The 21,429-nt window shown below is 39.1% G+C and overlaps 1 protein-coding gene across 1 annotated transcript; it reads left to right on the forward strand.

The window, feature by feature from the left end:
- Positions 1–307: 307 nt before the first annotated feature.
- On the forward strand, positions 308–20,953 carry LOC129263645 (uncharacterized). The gene is made up of 13 exons (XM_064101269.1): positions 308–556; positions 5,741–5,818; positions 6,957–7,080; positions 7,788–7,887; positions 8,878–9,024; positions 9,310–9,426; positions 10,922–11,082; positions 12,699–12,948; positions 13,255–13,377; positions 15,342–15,533; positions 15,845–16,104; positions 16,795–19,150; positions 19,836–20,953. The coding sequence occupies exons 1-13, from the start codon at positions 532–534 to the stop codon at positions 20,121–20,123; spliced, it is 4,221 nt and encodes a 1,406-aa protein (XP_063957339.1). The 5' UTR covers positions 308–531; the 3' UTR covers positions 20,124–20,953.
- Positions 20,954–21,429: the final 476 nt, after the last annotated feature.

Genomic DNA, 21,429 nt, shown 5'->3' on the forward strand with positions numbered 1-21,429 from the left:
ATTCGTTCAAAGACAGAATACAAAATGTGAAGAACTAAATAAATCGGAAAAATAACCGCTGCACCAACACACAAAATATATTGAACAAAGGTCATTTTTATTTTATTCAGAAAAACAATAGCTTTGAAGAATAATGCTATGACTAGCATGACTAAGTAATTGAAAAGGACAGGTTTTTTTTTATGTTATTGTATATAAATTAAGGGGGTGCTAATTATACGGATACAAATTAATTAAAACAAATAAAAAGCTTTTTTATGAGTAGGCTTATAATTATGAGAAATAAGAAAAAAAAAGAAAAATCAACATCGTTTGATAGACCCAGTGCAAATTTAGGTCTAGCGTCATCTGCGACAATATCTGACGCAATTATTTTGAGGTTTTAATTTTTGATTTCTGAGTTCGAGTCATAATTTTGTCATGTTTGTGGTCGTCTGTATTTCTGCCGTAATGAAACGTACATTTTCTTGTAATTTGATTTAAAATGGGTTTCCTTTTTCTTACACGAGCCGAAGTTTACACAAAGTAAGGATGGAAGTTGACGATTATCACTTTTGTAAGTATACTTTTCACCCGAAATATTCGATTTTTTGGTGTTGTTTTGGCCGCGATGCTGAAATAAATTGAATTGTGTGTTGCTACTGACGCGGGCTAATCGTGCGTGGCAAGGTGTCGTGTTTCATGTGTGTGATGTCGCTGTCTGTCGTGAGCAGGTGAGCGTGTGACTGAGTGTATTAAAGTCTAAACTAACGTTAGAGTGTCAGGGAAAGATTCTTGGTTTTACAAACGATAAAAAACTGTGACGATGTGAATATTTGAATAGAATCTGACTGATATTTGTGGTTAACATTACAAAGATCATTGCTCAAGTCCCAGAATATTAAAGGCTCAGATCGATTCTAAGTAACTAAGTTACTACTAAATACTAGGCCTAGGCCTAGGCTATACCGGACGGTCATTATCTCAAAAACTAGCCGATATCCTTAAAATCTGACATCATCAACGTGAAAAGCGACCTAAAATTACCCTTTGCTTTGGTGTAAGTTTCTTTAGGATGAGTTCAGTAATCATGAAAATATTGACAAAAGATCGGCAAATTTGTCACCGTCGACCGTTGCCTTGGCGCCCGTTTTGAAGAAATCTGATATTCTCAACAAGCATCACGATATCACCATTTTGCAAGCAGAAATCATCAAAAATGTGAGTTAAATGTGGTACTAACTGATTCTATAGCATTTTGCTGTCAATCTGGTATAATTAAATATTTCACTTTTTGAGCTTGAGTTTTTGTTTAAATCTCCACAAAAACTTTGGTCCGCGAAGTTAGGTCACACTTTTCAGAACAGTTTTCCAGCACAGCGCGCATTCGCCGATCGGAATAGAATTTTGAGATAGCGATACCGGCGAAACCCCTTGACCTACTTTACATTTTCGTCCATGATTTTATAGTTTAGGATCTTGCCGTCAATGTGGTAAATATTTCTTGAATTGGTTTTGTATAAATTATGAATATTTTGTGAACAAATTTAAGCCTGATGAATATTTTTTAAAAGTCAGCGAAGTTTGGACACCCCATCATACTAGTTAGGCCTAGAATTTGAAAGTTCGAAAACACACAATTTCATAAATTTCTTCCTAACTCACCTAAGACTAGTACATACCACCTGTGGTGTATTGTCGTAGCACTACATCCTGACTTATGGATCCTGCTGAGTATCGTCGTAGAAGTATTGTGGATTTGAATGCTGAGTATCCACCGTTGAAGTTGTAACTTGTGGTAAAAAAGCCAACATATATTTATAATATTTATATATTTACAAACAAATGCAGACTAACAGTCTGACATGTTGCACCTCACTCTTGCATATATTTGCTGAGGTGCTGTCTACGACGTTCGAGGTAGGGAATTCCATAACTTGGCAGTGGCAGGAAAGAAGGAATTTTTGTAACATTCCGTATTTGCAAATGGAATCATGAGTTTTTGATAATGACCTCGTCCTCGGGATTTGAAGGATGAGTGTTTCAGTTGTTGCTGGACGTCTACAAGATTATTAATGATGCAATACATTAGTAGAGTCTTGGCTTGGGCCCTACGCTCTTGAAGGGTTTGCCACTGTAATTGTCGAAGCATAGCCATAGCAGAAATACTGCTTGTAGTTCGGTAGTCGTGACAAACATAGCGAGCGTACCTGTGTTGTATCATTTCCGGATTTCTGATTTTTGACTGTGTGAATGGGTCTCAGATGCATACTCCATTATTGGCCTCAGGAGCATCTTATAACAAATGACCTTAGTGTTTCTTGCTGACACACCATGTTTTCCAATTCCAAACGGTGAACACATGGTTGAACAACAACATTTCTGAGCTGACCAAGACAAATTCTGAGAAGAGACTCAGTGAGAGATGACACCAACGCAACGATAGGGGAGGGGGGGGGCAGTAAAAAGTTATATAGTTAGAGTAAAAAGTTACTCTCGATCCCCGTAATTGTGGTCTCTGTCCCTCGCATGTCATAAGGTTGTCCAATATCGCGAACAAGGGTAAAAATGGTCTTAAATTTTTTTTTTTATATGTTACAGATCTAGGTATTACCGTTCTGTAAATAATGAAAAAGTTTTAAGTCTGAAATACCTTTACTTTTCCTCAAAAAGACTAATTAACAGCTAATTAGACGTCAAAGTATATGAATTTTGAAATTTGTTTTCTCAAATTGAACCTGATGATGCATATAAAATGGTGTCATAAATTAATGCAACTTTGGAATCCAAATTGGATCCCTCTAGTTGACTAGTATTTTGCAGTTTTAATCTTGTAACCTCAATAATTAAATGATCTGTAAAAAAAAGTTAATAATAATCTGATATTGTATGTATATTAATTACACAAATTAATAATATTTAATTTCACATTTTTGCCCCCAAAATGTCTGTCACTGTTTATGTGTTTGGCAAAATGACTACATCATGTGTAGAAATGTTTGTTGTGCACAATGAAACACCACTTTTGTACTAAAAAATTAAGCTTGCAAATTAGACAATTAACCAAATTTCTCCAGTTTACTAATTGATAAGGTTGCAGATCAGAGCTGACATACACATGTATTTCATTCCTGCTTCAAAATTGTCAAATTTTTATAACATTTAGTTGTTCCCTGCATTTAAACTGCCTAGAAATATGAGGATGACATTAAATTATCATTCACCGCATCCACTAGCTCCGCCACCCCTGTTACTTCAAACTTTATAATGTGCTGTAGTTTTTGTTCCTGATATTTTATTGATCTATTTTTATAGTAATATATCAAGCCTATTAAAAGCCCTATAGTTCTAGCTTCAAAATGAGATCTTGCTCAATAAATTTGGTCAAGATTCTACAGTGATGTAGCAACAATTTATCCATGGCACAGTGAGGAAAATTGTTCATCCGCCACACTTTTTGCATACCCAAAATGCGACCATTTGTCTTCGTTTAAGAGGTTATTCTTGATTTCTGGAACATTGTGCTGCCATTCAACATGTCATGGCAAACTCATTCACAAGCTAGCACACTCAATCTCCACAACACACAATATCACAGGCACTATCACTGATCACTCACCCCATGAAAGTCCAGATTTCAACTCCAAAATCACCTTTAAAAAGTCAAATTTTTGCCTTGAAAATGTGGAATCTGTGCCATATTTCCAGAGCATGTGGCGGCATAGAGCTCTTATAGTCATACGGTATTCAAGAAGTGGGGTCGCCAAAAATTCGCTAAGAATGAAGACAATATTTTGTTTTGAGATCGTGAACGTTTTAGCAACTTTAGGATCTTTTCTTCAAAATTACCAATCTTTCCAAAAAAGAAAAAAAAAAAAGAAATCTACTGTCTACAGCATTGATTTTGCACACAAATCAAGTTTACTGCATGCTAGCGCACAGTGGCAAATTGTCCATTTATTGTGTACAACGGATAGCCTAGCTCCGCACAGCGATTTGGAGACCGCTGATTGGTCCATCGCGCAGATAATATCATGACCACACGGTCACCAAAATACTTCATTCAGGTCGTGTGCAGAAGTATTGTTGGCGATAACGATATCTGGTCATATATCTGGTCTTGGTTTGTGATCGGATCGCTAGGTATCGATAAAAAATTATTGCGATTCGGAAATTTCATGCATATTCATGCAATGTTCTGAAACCCGGAAATCAATTGACTTTGTGCATGTTGCAATAGATTCTACAAACTATAACGAACACGATGCAGTATCGATGCTACTTTTTTAGATTTTAAGGAAACAAGAAGTAATCAATATTTGCTTACCTGTGCGGTATCGTTGAGAAAACAGATCCTCCAAAAATACCTTTCTATGATTCATATAAATATAGGAAAGTGATATTTTAAGTTGATTTTGGTATGAGGTGATAGAGAATTGCAGACTTGTTCTGATGGAATACTGTGTGGGGCACTGGGAGGCTTGCACTGCACATGCTTTAATACTTGTTGCAGTGGCTGGATGACATCATGTAGCAAAGTGCTAGCGGTGAACGCGATGCTATTCGTTCTATACAATTTGCCACTATGTAGCGGCAGGCCTCCATTCAACATGGCGTCCGAGCGTAATGCACAGAGCGAATGGCCGCTGCAACTTCCGGGTTGCATACAGTATTGAATGCGTTGCAGCGCTCGCACGCACTGACTTTTGAAAGCAGGATGCGCTATGTCGAACAGAGGGCGGGGGCTGTGGAATCGAGTGCTCTGTCGAATTCATAAATTGGCTTGCGGTAGTGGCTGGATGACATCACGTAATAAGCAAAGTGTCGTCCGCTAGCGTTGAACGCGATATGGCGTCCGAGCATAATGCACAGAACTAATGGCCACTGCAACTTTCGGGTTGCATATTGAATGTGTTGCAGCGCTCGCCCGCAATGACTTTTGAACGCGGGATGTGCCAAGTTGAACGGAGGGCGGCGGCTGTGGAATAGCGGGCTCTGTCGAATTAAGGGCACAAAACATGACAATACATTTCAAGATTTTATGAACTATATTGAGATAGAAGTAGAAAATAAACATTAAAAATATGAAAATATATTTATCAAACATTGGTGCATAATTCATTTTGTGAAAAGCATTGTAGAATTAAAATATTGAAGATAATGTGTAGGTTACTACAGCTAGGAATTATCCAGCCATTTGATTAATTATGCACTTTATATCTAAGTTGTAAAACACACCCTGGAACTATGAGTATTCAGGACTTTTTGCATTTACTACGGAGACACTCTTGACAATGCACCAGTTCCTTTGAAAATGCAAGTCAAATTACAGTGGTGAGCTGAGCGGCTTTTGACGAAAGTTGGTGGAACTGGATAGCATCGGAATCTCTCGACACTGGACAACAACATTTTTGCTACTGTTCGTCTGGTGCAAATCTTCGGGTGATCAGCTGTCCCAGTCTACCAGCTTTTGACAGTTAAGCCCATCAGCTCTCCATTGTGATTTTAATTGCATTTTCAAAGGAATCGATGCATTGTAGAGATTGTCTCCATAGTTAATGCAAAAACTCCCTGTTATAGTTTCTCGCTACCACTATTAGTGTTTCTCGCTACCACTATTAGTGTTTCTCGCTACTATTATTAGTGTTTCTCGCTAACACTGATACAGTTATAAAATTGTGATCACAGACAGTTTTATCTGACTCAACACAAGAGAACTCAAACGTACAATGACCCACATTTGTTTGTTTATTTTGTTCAGGTGAGTTGTTGAAGATGGAGCCTGTGGCCAGGATGCCAGACGAGGAGCTTCTACATTCTGAGGTGGCCATCATGTCAGGTAGGTCAAAGGTCGTGCTGTATCTTACGGAGATAGGTGAGATTTAAGGATGGTGCTCAAGGAAGGTGAGGTGGGCATTCAAAGCAATCATGTTCAATGGGTGTAACGCAAGCCCCAGGGCCTTGTCTTACAAAGAGCTATGATTGATCCGATCAACCACAAGTATATGGAAATCCATCAACATCGTATTTTTTTCTTTGGGAAATTTGCACAATGTCCTTTAAATAAATTGTAAACAAAGAAGCACACCAAATTTTCAAGAAAACAATGATTGTATGAATATACCTCATATCTAGAAAATATTTTGAACAAACATGATGTTTAGTTTAGATGTTGACATTGCTGGCTTTCCATAGTTGTGGTTGATCAAATCAATCGTAAGTCTTTGTAAGACGGGGTTCTGGTCCAATCTCATGCTTGTTTTATAGGGCACATCAGAGAATGTCACCATGTGAGGCTACAATTAGAATGTACAGGGAATTACAGGGCCATGTTGCTATTATTGTAACTTTGCCATCGAATGGTAATTTTCATGGAATCCTTGATTTTGATTGGCTGATGAGCATTGTGCTCATGGTAGTTACCATTGGATTGCAAAGTTACTAAAATAGTAACTTTGCCTTCCAATGGCAATTTTCCTGGAATCCTTGATTTTGATTTGGCTGATAAGCATGGTTACCATGGTAGTTGCCATTTGGTCGCAAAGTTACTAAAATAGTAACTTTTCTGCAACGGGGTCCAGTAGGTCTGTTGATAATGAAAGGGGATTCCATTGGGAGTGATGGATAATACCAATACCGTACTATCTTGATGTAGTAATCCCTTTGGCAGCTCATGTAAGAAGCTATACTGGGATGATGAATAAAGTGAGCTCTTGAAGGGGTACTTGAAAACTTACGAGCCTGACTTTATGGAAAGAACAGCTTTTCATTAATGATGTTTTAAAAGAGACATCTTTTTCATAGTCAATTATGTGGGGAAAATTGTACGGGAGGGTATACTACCTCCGCATCTTGGAAATCTATAACATGTCGTATGTAGTCAAAGTACATATCATGTAATAAATATTTATATATGATGTAGAGTGATGATTTGAAAAATGAATGCAATTTTTATCCAAACTCTTTGTTTTTACCAGGTGGGCGGGATCAGAGCGGACGACCTCTTGTGACCTTTCCTGCACAGAATCATGGGATACTGGGGTCAAGGGTCATGGGCAGTGGGCTTGATCGCATCCTACGGTATTACATCAATATCACAAGGTCAGTATCTGGATGCTGCTTCAAGTATTTCACTATCTTGGGTTTCATCCTTGCTAGGTCTTGTCAGGGATTTTTTTTTTCTGGGGCTACCTTTTAGTTCACAAGACCAAATTTGCCACATTGTATTAAAGTTTACATTGGACCCTATTTGATTTTCAGGGGCTCTTTTTTAGTTTTGCAGGGCTATATAGGGCATTTCGGGGGCAGATTCGCCCCGAGCCCCCGTGTAATGTTTTTCCTGGTCATTGTATGCATGTACAAGTAACAAATAATAGAGAAAAATTTTATCAGCTGGGGATGATTTAGTCAATAAATTTTAAGCTTCATCCAACCTTTAATTATGTAGACTGATCAATTGACTTGAGACTGACTGATCAATCAGGAGTGGACGAAAGCTCGCCATATATAAATTAAAGGTTGGTTGAAGCTAAAAATTTATTCAACTAACAAGTATGTTTAAAAAAAATGAGCATATTCATTAATACTTATTATACTGATTATCATCTGGTATTCATTGTGCCAGTTAATTAACTATTTGTGGCAGACAGACCTCCACCTATTGTTTTTTTGTTCTAGTTGTAGAAAGAAAAGGAGGAGAAAGCAGAGAGGGACATGATAAAACTCTATTGTAATAGCTTTTTTACTTCTACATTTCTTCCCTTTTTAGAAAAATCTTATTACATTTCCTTTTCTGTTTGTTCTTTCAGTCCTACCACCAAGGTGCATGGTTTTGCTTTCATTGTTGATCTGCGGTTTTCATCGTTAGATTTCATCTCTATGCTCAAGTCTTCCCTAAACAGTTTACAGGTAATATCAATAATAATAATGATAATGAACAGTTATTGGATGATCTTTGTAGGTTTGCATGGTGGAGTTTATAAACAGTTATTGTACAGCGCATATTGTGTCATGATTATGACTTGGATATTATTACCCCGGTTGTAACGTGGCAGCCGTAATTACGTACAGTGTGGAGCGTTGTGGCCCAGTGGATTAGTCTTCTGACTTTGAAACAGAGGGTCGTGGGTTCGAATCCCAGCCATGGCATAATTTCCTACAGCAAGAAATTTATCCACATTGTGCTGCACTCAACCCAGGTGAGGTGAATGGGTGCCCGGCAGGATTGATTCCTTGAATGCATGAGCGCTGAAAGGCAGCTCGAGCTAAAGCTGGGGTAATAATAATAAACAATGCGCCTCGGAATAGAATATTTCTAGATAGATGGCGCTATATAAATGTCTATTATTATTATACGCATTTCAAGGAATTAATTAGTGCCAGGTACCCATTTAGCTCACCTGGATCGAGTGCTGCAAAATGTGGATCAATTTCTTGCTGAAGGAAACTACGTCATGGCTGAGATTTGAACCCAGAACCCTCAGTTTCAAAGCCTAAAAACTAAACACTGGGTCACAACGCTCCACAATGTTACATGTATCTCTTTACTCTGAAGGCAAGAAATACACATGTACACCTGTCTATCATTTTATTGTGTCAGTAGAAGAAAGTCGTAATCACAGCATTGTAGTGCAACAGATAAATTGTGGCTGAATGAGACAAGCATTGTGGTTGATCATCTTGGTCCTTTTGTTATAAACCTGATACAAGCTATCAACAAGAACTGCCTCAAAGAAACTCGTCTTGAATCGTATAGCTGTTTTCAACTTAACAAGCCTCTATAAATTTACTTTGTCAGTTTTCTTTGTTAAATTTGGCTGAGAGAAAAAGATGTACTTCTCCCTTCAATGCACCCGTGTCTTGAACTATAATAAATGGGCATATCCTTTGTCATTGCAGGCTGAAACAAGCAGTGTAGTCGGTCCATTTGTCCTGTACCTGATACAACCGATCAACAAGAAAAGCCTCAAAGAGACTCAGACTTTACTAGCACTCAGGCAGAGCAAGAAGAAGAGCAATAAACATATGCCATCTACACACTTCCAGGTAAATAGACATACAACCTATGCTAGACTCCTCACAGTATTTGAACTTTGCTTGTATATGATTGGTATTTCTCAAAAGGGAAAGATTACTTTAAACCTTATTTGTATTATATGTAATTCTAAGGGAATCTTTCACAAAGAGTTTAAATGTGGCGTAAAGTTCTTGAATTTGAAATCAATTACAGAATTAAAGTATATATTCTATTATGACCCAGGAGCTTTCTAGATCATGATGAATATGCCATATTTAATATTCTTTCCCTGTCCTATATATCTGTTCCTATAGACGACCCTTGTTGTAGATGAAATGGATTTGTACAATCACGTTGATAAGAGCCAGCTGACAGCGGATCTTGGTGGTTACCTCCAGTACTCACATAGCGCTTGGGTTCGCTTCAGAAAGGTAAGTTCCTTGAAAATGATTTCCAGAATATCCAATATCCATGTCTGGGGGCAGTTATCTGTTTGAAAAATCTGCACTCAATCCTGATTGAATAAAAGAAAACCAATGACTAAAGCAAGACGGAAGTGTTAATGTCATTAAGCAGTCATTGTTCGTAGTCTTCCCCCTCAGGCTCATTCCTTGCATCAATGGTAAAAGCGAAAATATACTTGTAGCCTCAGCCTAGATTATGGGCTACCCCTTCCCCCCTTCCCCCCCCCCCCCCCAACTGTATAACTTGTCAAATATAACCTTTTCCTTGTTAGAAATGGCAGGGAAATTTGAGTAAAGTGAAGATATTTTTTTCCATCACCCACTAAACTAGTTGCAAATGGTTCTTATGATTAGGCTTAAGTCATTACGTTCATTTTGAAATGTGTTAAAACGCTTTTAAAAAATGAGTGGTGAAGATTAACCAGCACAGAAGTATTCACAAAAAGTTGCTGAAATATCACTCTTTTATTTCCATAAAGTATTTTCCTAATTTCCTTGACATTGGATTTCGTTGGAAACTATCAAGAAAATGAAGAATATTGCCATCTTTCTTGACTCTGAAAGATCGTTTTCAGTTGATGTTGTACTCAGTCTACCTACATGAAAGTCTACATGTGGAACCACAATACGTCCAATATTTATTTTAACCCAAAAATGGCCGGGGGGGGTTGATTCAACATTTTCTGCGATCATTCTGACGCGCGAAATTTTTTGACCGCGCCACTCGCAGAGTTTATACTTTTAAGTCTCGCGTATCTTTTCAGACCAAATTTACGATGCCCGGGTACGCGGTTCCGAAATTACGCAACATTTTGTAAGTGCATGTCAGACCAAAAATTGTTCCAAAACGTGATTTTGTGTACAAAGTCAATGCAAATTGAGTTTTCTCATCTTATTCATAAAGATATGATTATTTTTACTTTAAACAGCTGAAAGCAGTTGATTTTAGCATAATTATGCTTCAAAAAGGTTGTGCAATAAATCTGGTGAAAAAAACAAAGAAAAACGAAAGGTTGAAAAACAAAGAAATACACAAGAAATTCATAAAACAATAAAATACATAAGAAATTGATTTCCAAACCGAAGTTTTTTTCCATTGCCATTGTTAAGAATGCTACAAAGAATATTTTTACCAAAAATCAGCATTCTAGGAGCTTTATTTAGTGAATTAGAGCAAAAAGTATGATTTATGCATACATTAGCATAATTAATTCATATAAAATAAAATCTCATTATTTTTGAAAATTTCACCATACAGCCTTGTAGATTACATCGCACACTACCAGCGTGCAAATTTTTGCGTCGCTCGCGTGATCCGCGGCCGAGATCTTAGGGGGGGTTGAATCAACCCCCCCCCCGGCCACAGAACAGCCAAAAAAGCCCGGCCTAGTTAGGGTTAATGATCGTTTGAAAGCTGTTTAAACATTTTGACTCAGCCCTACATGTTTTGTTTCTACGTTAGACTGTGGAGCCTTTCTTTGTGTGTTACGAGGAAGTGATTCCAAAGCTGCCTGATGCCTTCTCCAGACTTGACGATCTTGAGAGCTTTGATCTCGGAGAAACAAGAGAGGACTTAGAAAGACAGCGGGAGAACATAGAACATTTGATCAAAGATTTATTCAGGTTTGTGTGGTGTTTTTTATGGGTCATTCCTTTCAGACAGAGGGTGAATATTGAATTTGACATTTGAGGAACGTTTTGTGAAGAAAAATAGCACAGGTATTGGGCTCTGTTTAACTTAGATATAAATACAGTTTCGCAGTCTGACTTCATTTATTCAGTCAGACCGCAGGTCCCTATGCTAATGAGCAAAAAGGCCAGATTCATCCAAATCATCTCGTGGCTGAATCCTCCTCCTTGCAAAATCTCGTGATTCGTGAGATTTTCTTTCTCTAAGAATTTACCTGTTTTAATCTCAAATTAAATGAAATATTATTGCACCATCAGATAGAGTAAATGTTACTCTTTCATATTGGTCATTTATTTTGTATACAATATTTTGTTAAATAAGTAAATTTCTGGCCTGAAAATGTGCCTCAAAACTGAATTTTCTTCCTCTGTTTTCTTTTGCAAATTGTGCAAAACTTTTTATTTTGAGCCTCAATGATATCTATATCACCATAAAGCTGAACTTCTGTACTTTCTCACAATGCCACTCTTGATATGCGGCACCTTTTAATCGGGTCAAGATCACACTTTTCCCACCAAGGTACAAGACGAGATTTCTGAAATTTTGTACTTGCATGAAATCCAGAGTTCTGATTGGCTGGATAAGGTTCACAGAACAACAGGCGCGGGGTATTTGAGGAGATTACCACATGGGAAGTGTGACCTTCCCATGAATCCAGGCACTGGAACCGTTGGAATTTGCCAATGGGTGGTCTCTTTGACCAATCAGTGTGCAGTATTCTTGTTTTCAAGCTGCTTTATGTACTTGGCAAATGAAAAGTGTGATCTTGACCCGATTAAACCAATTCTTATTTTGAAACCTATATCATTTTTAAGCATACATATTCAGCTTTATCATGATCTAAAAATCATTTGGGCTCAAACAAAAATAAAGTGTAAAAATAGCAGCTTTTGTCAGGTGAAAATAATTATTTTGTAGCATATTTTAGATCAAAATTTTAACCTATATTACAAAATCTTTGAATAAATTCAAACACATGACCTGAAAGAATGATTCTTCTTCTTTACAATGATACCAAATTTATGAAATTCGATGCACAATTAGAGCAGCAATGACCGAATGAAAAGAGGTGTTTTGGTCCGCATCAAGCTCATTAAATATGCAAAACATCTCAAGTCATGAATATCACTTGGATGAAAGAAGCCACTTTCTTGGGACCTGCCGTCTGACTGTATTTGTTGGAGTAGTATTAGGATAGTGTGTAGCTGTTTGACAGCACACCATGTTTCTTTCACGGGCATATGATGGTCAGGAAACGGACCACCTAAGTATAAGGAAGAGAGAAAAAAAAAAAAAAAGAAGCAGGTAGCACTTTCAAATGAAGATGTTTCTTAAGATTGTCTGACGTAGCGTTCTGTGGTATTCAAATTCTAAGAAAGAAAGGATCGGCATAGACTAGCTGGCTAGAATTGTAGATCTAGGTCATGTTATAAACCTAACTTTGCAAAATCATGAAGTCTAATAAATATCGCCAACACAGTGAAATGCATGTGTTTGTTTTGAAGTTTTACCACAACTGGCATTTTTGTTCAATTTTCTTTCCGTGTAGAGAGCTTGACCTGGAATCTCTGAGCCGAAAGTGCGATGACCTGCTGTCAAAGATCACACAGTCGGACAGTGACGAGGTCTTTGCAGCCGTGGCCCAGAAGCCTGTCTTCCGTGAGGTTCGTCTGCTGGCTGAATACTGTAGGGAGAAGCTTACTATGATGAAACAGAGGCTGGATGCGGCCAAGGATAGGGTCGAAGGTCGCGTCAAGGACGAGATGAAACGCTTTGAGCTTCTTGAGGATGTACAGAATGTAAGTTATTTGCCATGGGGTCATTTTGTACGTTGTTTCTATCTGTTTTAAGCTTTTCTTCTTCATCTCATTTCAGGTATGTAATTTCACTTTATTTGCAGTGACCCTAAACACTGCTACACTACTGTCCTGTGACTATCGCTCTCGTTTTGTCAAGAGCTTTCTGATAATCATTAAATTAGGGGAAATATATTTCATAGCATTATATGCTGAATCTTCAAAAGATTTATGACAAATTACCATGGTAGAAAAGTTTTTATGTAGCTGGACCTAATTTTGTTTAAATTTTTAAATTTTTCTCTATAGCTTTCCAACTGGTTGCTGAATGAGGGTCCTACTGGTCTGAAGAGACTTGAGATAGCAGACTCTATAGGAAGGGCAGAGATGTTATGTAATCACTTTGAAACGGGTGTGGCCTCACTCGCATTGGTAAGCTACAGTGATCCACTTTATTTTGTTCTCTATGTTAAGTTGGTATTCATTGTATTCTACAGTATTAAACACATCAAGTACATTCAATCAGGGGTAGCACCGCAGGGGGCGGGGGCAGGGGTGATTGGCTTAACAGAAATCTGTTTGACTTAAGAGATGCCAATATTACACTTGCTATCCATGCATATTCTGGTGTCCCGGTCCCCAAAACCAAATTAATTCATTTATTCCATAAAGTTGCCCTCCATTTACCCAGTGAAAGTTAGCTATGCAGCCCTATGGATCACATCATCACATCATGGGTACCCGGCATGCACTGAGCACCGTTGATGGTAGCTTGAGCTAAAGCTGAGGTAATAATAGCGATTTGTATCCTCAGGCAAAAAGCGCTTTATAAATCCAGCTATTATTATTTTCTACCATCGTGTAAGCTTTTGTGGTGATTGTGGGATCTGCGGTCGAGATATTAAAGGGGACACAATGATACTACCCCCACCCTCCTTCGATCTGGAACTGACAAGACTTGAAATAGCCTGGGACTGTTCAGAGTTGAAGGGGGTGTTGCACAGATTTTATATAGTATAGTTATGGTTTTTGATCAGCCTCTTGCAATTGCAATGGCTTATGCTCTATTGTTCATCAGAAGAAAATCAATAACAGGATGTCAAGAAACCCAAGCTTTGGGACAGTATGGCCAATGACCAAAGCAATGCCCCACTAAACAGATTAAAATGGTCAGCTATTGTTCCATTCTTACACTGTATCCAAACATGCTCTTCTAATGCTCTACTACAAATGACTGATTTGAGGCCCTAAGATTTTGATACTGTTAGGACAGACAACTTTTCACTCAGGCACATTTTTATGTTGTGTAGAGCCTTATTTTCATAGGTCAGAGAACTTTGTATTTACATGTACAGGTTAGATGCAGTTTAGTATTCTCTAGGTCAGAGAACTTTCTATAAACAAGTTGGAATGTTAGATGCAATTCAGTTCATCTGCTCAGTCTTTGTAAATTTCACTTCTTTGTTTAGACATGGATGCTTCAATGATTCTCTGTGCAGTCATGTTCTCTGTTACACACATTGATACACTGTCCTTTTATTTGAATCTAACATACTCATTAATGCACTGTTGTATTTATATGTAATGTGGATACAGGGTACATGCATACACCCACATGGTACACTATACACTCTTTGCTGATTGGTCATTAATTTTTTCTATGTTTCATATAATGTTGATAGAGTGTATGTCCACCCAGAGGATACACTATTTCCTGATTGGCCAATGATTATGTTAATTGATGAGATGATTTTGGAAAGGAGAGAGGAATAAAGTGGGCCAAGTGCTCTTGGGCAGTTCCACCCTAACCTTGAACTGGGAGACTTCTATGTTAATTTGTTAAGATTACACATGTGTAGTTGAACCCTAAAACTAGCCATCTAACTCAAGTAGCCACCCTACAGTTGCACAAATGAGGGAAAATGTGAAAAGACAATTGCAATATTTGGGCCAAACATCTGTGCAGAGTCCTACAAAATTACTGGGCATTGGTAGCAGCCATGTGCAGCTTATCCAGAAACTAGTTGTGTTCTAAAGCCCTGGTGATATGTCTCTTTAAGCCGATTGCAAATTTGTTAACACTTGGTAGAGAGCTCATCAAGAACTATGGATTAACAAGATGCATTTTATTACCTTTGGGCTTCACTATTCACCCAAAATATGATAATTGTATTTAAAATTGAAATGAATAATTTCCACAGTTACTGTCTTACAGCGTGTATGGTTTATAGTTCTGGAAATTTTGATCTCTTTTTATTCCTGTTGAATAAATTAGCCCGAGCTGAGAGCCTAAAGGATGCCGTCCAAGCTTTCCTAGGAGAAATGATTCCTAAGTAAGTAGATGATATATTCTAATTACGTATCATTCTTATTTTTATTATTATTTTTTCCTGTAGGACAAATTAGGCCAAGCAGAGAGTTTAAAGGATGACGTCCAAGCTCTCGTAGGAGAAGGAACTCAAGGCTTTGCTCTTCTGAGGAACGCAATCAGGGCTCTAGAAGGCCATGCAGAAAACTACCAGAGCATGCTAGATGATCGGCGCCACCTATTGTCCACTGTGAGAAATTTCTATGGTCTATATGACAAGGTAGGTCTGTTGATATTCCTGGGTTAGCTTTTTTTTTTATGAAATCACTTCAGTGATGTTTCATATGCTGCATTTGTTATTGATCCATAATTTAAAGAAAATGTCCTTATTTCTGGTAATCAATACTCATTAGTGTTATCATAGATAGGTATTGCAGGTTTCACAGTGAGGAACTTTCTATTTTCCCTCCCTTCTGTAGCAATTTTCTCTCTCCGTTTTTGCCCCTTTGTAGCTGTTGTGTAGCCCTTTTGGAAATGGCTGAAAAAAATGTGAATTTGCTCAAGTTTGCTTTGATATCTCGTCTCTCTCAGATTGCAAGATGGTGTGTGCGAGGTCTCAAGTTTCTCCCGCACGACATCGTCGACATCCATGATGACATCCGATCGGAGCAAACCAATAGTCGTCGTCAGCAGGACATTGGAGATGCAGAGTACCGCTGGATCGAGGACGTGGAGCGGTTTCTTCGTAAGCATCATCCGCCGAGAGAGGAGGATGTGACGATGATGATGGAGTATGCAGAGACCATTGGGGAGAGAGTGAGGAAGAAGAAAGCAAAGCACTTGTCTAATAGGTGAGAACATTTCTTTTATATTACAAGGTGGACGTTTCAAGCTGTTAGTAAGTTACGCGCAACTTTATGAATGACTAGCAATATTTTCTATAGGTAAATATCGGCCCCAAACGGTTATTCTCCTAAGAAAGGATCACAAGTATTAGTAGTTGGTAAGGTCTCCTGTAACTTACGAACAGCATTATGAAACACCCACCTGCTCTTTCCAAAAATTTGCTCATTCTCTTGAAGACAGCAAGAACACACCTGTCTGAACGTTGAGTTTGGGTAGTCCTTTCACTGGACCAAACATATGCCCACAAAAGGATACTGGTGTACCGTAAAGCTTCCGTACTGGATTCTTTTATTGTAATCATTTTAAAGAGTCTTATCAAATTTATGATTATATAATGGCTGGCTGGAATATAATGCAGTAGCATTATTCAAAGCAATGAAGCAGTATTCAAAGCCTTTTTGGAGAGAAATTTAGAACTTGTATCCTTTGATCATTCTGCTTGCTTAGTAATTATCACTAAAAGCAGGTCCAGTTGGTCTATGTTCACTAAGTCTCTAAGCATTGGATCTATTTCTCAGATATTCTAATACCATTTGGACTGGGTTCATCTCAGTTAATCTTCATAGCAAGCTGCTATCAAGATTATTTCTACAATGTTTATCAATCCTGTTTCTGTTCACCATGTCCTCTTGCAGGTATACTGTTCTTCTAAGAGTCCTAAACACCAGTACCCTCGCTGATGAGAAGGATTTCATTCTGGTGAAGAAATGGAAGGGAGAGGTCGTTGGTTCTCAAGATGACGGCCAGCGGGAGAAGACCAAGACCAAGGGTGCCATCCGGGAGAGGAAGGATGGCGATGGGGTGGAAGAATCAGGGGTGGAAGAATCAAGGATGGAAGCGGAGGAGAAGAGCGAGATGGAGTCTGAGGTTGATGACCCGCTGCTGAAGAGGATTGGGAGGCACACACCTAGCAAGGAGCTTGAGGTGAAAGGTCAAGGGTCAAAGAGACGATCATCCAAAGGGAACGTTGAAAAGAAGGTGGAGGATCGGGAGAGCGATTTGGATGGTAGAGGGAGGAAGGGCAAAGATGGAAAAGGAAGAACTGAAGGTGGAGGTAAGGAAGAGGAAGATAAAATGAAGGAGAAGGTAAATGATGATAGAGAAAAGGATAGAGAACAGTCGCAGTGGATCCGACCCAGTCAGGATTTCTGGGCGGGACGGATTCCAGGTGTGGTCCGCCCAAATCAGCAGCACGACGATGAACTTGATGGTAGGGCTGCACCAGGTTATGATAAAGTTGGAATGCCAGTCCAGGATGTCGATCCGCACATTGCCAGCAGACTGCCAGCTCCAGATCAAACATCGCTTGATTTAAGCTCCCCTCATCTTGGTGTTGGGAATGTTGGTGGGATCCCACACCACTTGAACAGAAACCAGAATGCCAATCCCTCTCCTGGTTATGTTACAGGACAACCTCTGCATGGGCTTCGTGGGAATATTGCCTTACCCCCGAGTCCACAGATCGGTCCATTCCAGGGCGTGCCAAGCCATATGAACCAATCACACCCCAGTACTTTTCAAACTGGCCAATCACAGTTCTCTATTCACAGCTTGAACCAATCACCGTACAGTGTTCCACCCGGGATAGACCAAGCTTCCAGACAGCATGGACCAGTGATGAATGCATCAGTGCAGACGTGCACGTTGTACGACCCTGTGACCGGCCTGCCTTATCAGTCATACATCCAATCTCCACGCAGTTCAAGCTTGCAGGGAGATCGACATTCAGTGGACAATCTCTCAGATTCCCAACACAGTTATCATAGGATAGGGCATCACAGTGGACTGGTCGATCTGCACATCTCAGGGATGCAAGCTCTTCAAACACTCGTTGGACATCCTCAGCATCAGGTCACCGGTCAAGACCGCCTACATGCCCTCAACATAGGGTTGTCCTCCGTTCAGGATCAGCACAGCAGAAGCAGCACGCCTCACAGTGAACACAAGAGGGAGCTCTCACCTTACGAGGATGTCCTAAATCGAATTGGGCACATGCGTGCAAGAGCACGCCGCAGCAAGTCAGCAAAAAAATCTGCAGAGATGCGAGCAGCAAAGTCGGTACCTAACTTGAGCAACTTGCTAGCACGTGTGAATCTTGGTGGTAGTGGATATGGCGATAACAGTCTTGACGTTGATCGGGATCAGCAGAGCGATTACTACGCCAGATTGACACACCTTGATGACCGATCAGGACGTCGGTCATCGGAGCATGCCACCAAGAAATGGGTCAGCCGCCTGGTGGCTGATGATCTCCATTATGCAGATTCGTCTAGTTTCCGATCAGCCTCACCAGCTTTGCCTTCAAGGCGTGAACAACGCCCTCTCACACCCCAGCAAAAATATGAACTTGAATCACTGACTTCGTTTCTGAACGAGAGCGATGACGACAACGATGACTCTGCTCCTTTGGCCACTTCTCCAACCAGAGACCAGTTTAGCCTTGGTGATTTGTCCACTGGCCAGTTACATAGTAGGGTCTTGCAAACAAGACCCCCAAACATTGACTTTGATGCAGATCAACAAGAGCTGGATCAAATTAGGCAGAATCTATCAGGGTCATTTGCTACTCCAGGTAATCCCAACTTGAACTTTGATCATCTTCATACAAGTAAACTCTCTCCAAATCAGCATCATGGTAGCTTTTCATCTTATGAGCTCTCACCACTACACATTCCCTCTAGCCATGGCTCTCAAATACACCCCCATTCAACAAGTCGATCCTCCCACGGTGCCTACCATTCAGCCAATAACAGTTCTACATCATTTGGGGGAACCAGTCAAGGGAGTCCCCCGTACTCATCACACAATCAACACCAGACTAGTCCATTTGACAGGAGGGGTGGTCATCAGTCTTCTGCAGTGGCGGAGGGAACAAAGCTTGCACCAATGACAGAGCAACTGAGGGAGTATTTTGGGGAGGTGGGTGTGACGGAAGAAGAATTGGTTCAACAAGGTTTGGATGAGAGACTAAGGAATGCACAGGTCAATCAGGTGAAGATATTTTAAATTCTATCTTGAGCAACAGTTGTTAACCATCATGATTAGATGATTATATGAACATGATCACCTTCATCACCATCTTCATCATCATCAAGATCACTGTCATAGACAGCATCCACATATCATAAGCTTTTCATTTTCATCAACATCGTAATCATCATCATCATCATCCAGTCCCTAAATCATCAATGTCATCAGCATTATTCTCATTTACCATTAACAATATTATATCCCTTTGGTAAGGCATTTATCCTCATTACCAGGTCCCTCGGAGAGGACCTTAAGCCGTTGGTCCCCTGGTTGCTTGTTCACAGGCATTCGTGCTTATTTAGCAGTCAGGTAAAAAAACCTCGGTATAAGATTATACATCGGTATAAGATAAGATTATAAGATATCATTTTCACAAATACAGAGTGATCGTTACTACAGTTGAAATTCATATGTAATCCTAGGGCGGCAACAAGATATTTTGCTAAGGGGGGGGGGGGGAGAAACAGTGAAAAAGGGACGTAACATTGGTAATACAAAGTTGCTGACCAAGGCTCTCTCTTTTCGTAACTCTTCTTTTTTTTTTCTGATATGTTTCATTACCTAATGAAACAACATGAAGAGAGTTCACCCCTTTTTTTGTGCCAGCCTTGATTTAATCTTTGATTTCTCTGATGCCTTATTTCAGGTGCAGGAGAGAGTGACCCATGATGACCTCAGCACACCAAACTTCTTAGCAGAGGCGATGAACACCCTGGTCAAACTAGACTCTGCAAACTCCCAACTACCTGTAGGGCTCCCTCTAGAGGCGAGACATAGGTTACAGCGCAACCCAAGCCTGCAGTTCTCCGACGAGGGCGTGATCATTGACGGTGCATCATGGGACGGGACGCTGGAGGCGGGTAGCGTGGCCACGACTGAACGCGGGAGCGTGGAGAGCGGAGTTGGGTCAAGAGGTCAAGCCAGTAATCTCTAAAGGTTATATATGGGTAACTGAACAAAGCCACATCTACAAACAAATTTGCTTGCATGAAATCAAAAAATTAACTGCTATCAAGAAACGCAGGTATTCTCCAGTTAAAATGAAGTGACCATTTATTTAGTTTCACAGAGCAGATATTTACCACAGTAAGTTTATTCCGTTTGATTTTGATCTAGTTTTAAGATGAATTCATGATATTCAGATTAAGGTTCTATTTCCAGAGAACAACAAGTAAATGGTGCAAATAATTGGTGTTTTAAGCTCATCCCTCGTGAGCATGGACTTGGGTATGTTGCTGCATATCGGTGTGACTCCTTTTTTATAACCTGTTTTAGCTCTCTTATTTTATGTGGTATTTTTTTTAATCATTTAGTAATGCAGAATTCAAAGTAATAGTGCTGATTTTGAACCGACTCATTTTTATACCATCACTCATTTTTTTATTACACAGATTTTTTACACTATGATTTTAAAATTAGTTTTTTTTAATTAGTTTTTTAAATTGGGAATAAAACTACAGCACTTCAAAGGGGCCAACCTTAACTTTAGTTTTTGTAAGAAAACAAAAATTATATGAAACTTTTATTTACAAATAGGATAGCTTCAGATTTCCAAATGTCTTGTAGACTATTTTATAAATGTGTTTTGTTTTCATTGATTCGTTAAAAAAAAATAAATGATGCAGGAAAAAATTAACATGCAGGCTGGGGCGATTTCGCAATGCTCGCTAGAGCCCTAGAAACTAAAAAAAAAAAAAGAGTTCTGGAAAATCCTGATTGGTTGTAATGTTAAAGCTTATCCAATGTTGCAGATTTAAGCAGTAAGTGGTGAAAAGTAGCCCTCGAAAATGAAAAAAATATTTTTTTGCCTGAATGGGTTGAAGAAGTTGATGTAGATGACTTCCATTGCTGCCAAAGCTTCAAATATGCGGTTGGAGTCATTGTACCTGATATGTTATCTTTCTCTTTCTAGATTAGAATAGCAGTCGGCTGGCCGATATCTGACTTCACTTCTTGTGTTTGTTTTCTTTGTTCGAGACTGAGAGTGTGATTAATAATCACTTAAGATGTTTCACATTTTAATTCACTTTTATCTGATTTAAAATAATAAAGCTTACAATTTTTCAGTCAAAATCTGACCAGAAACATTTATGTTTGGCCCGCCGATCGAATCTCGATTTCATTTAATTATTGAACCCCCAGGGCGGCTGGATAGACTCTAACTTTTTTATATCAATACATATACATTAACCGGATTTTATAAATCTATATGAAGAAAATACAATAAAAGAAGGAAAAGA

Source organism: Lytechinus pictus, chromosome 6 (assembly GCF_037042905.1).
Source record: "Lytechinus pictus isolate F3 Inbred chromosome 6, Lp3.0, whole genome shotgun sequence".
Lineage (NCBI taxonomy): Eukaryota > Metazoa > Echinodermata > Echinoidea > Temnopleuroida > Toxopneustidae > Lytechinus > Lytechinus pictus.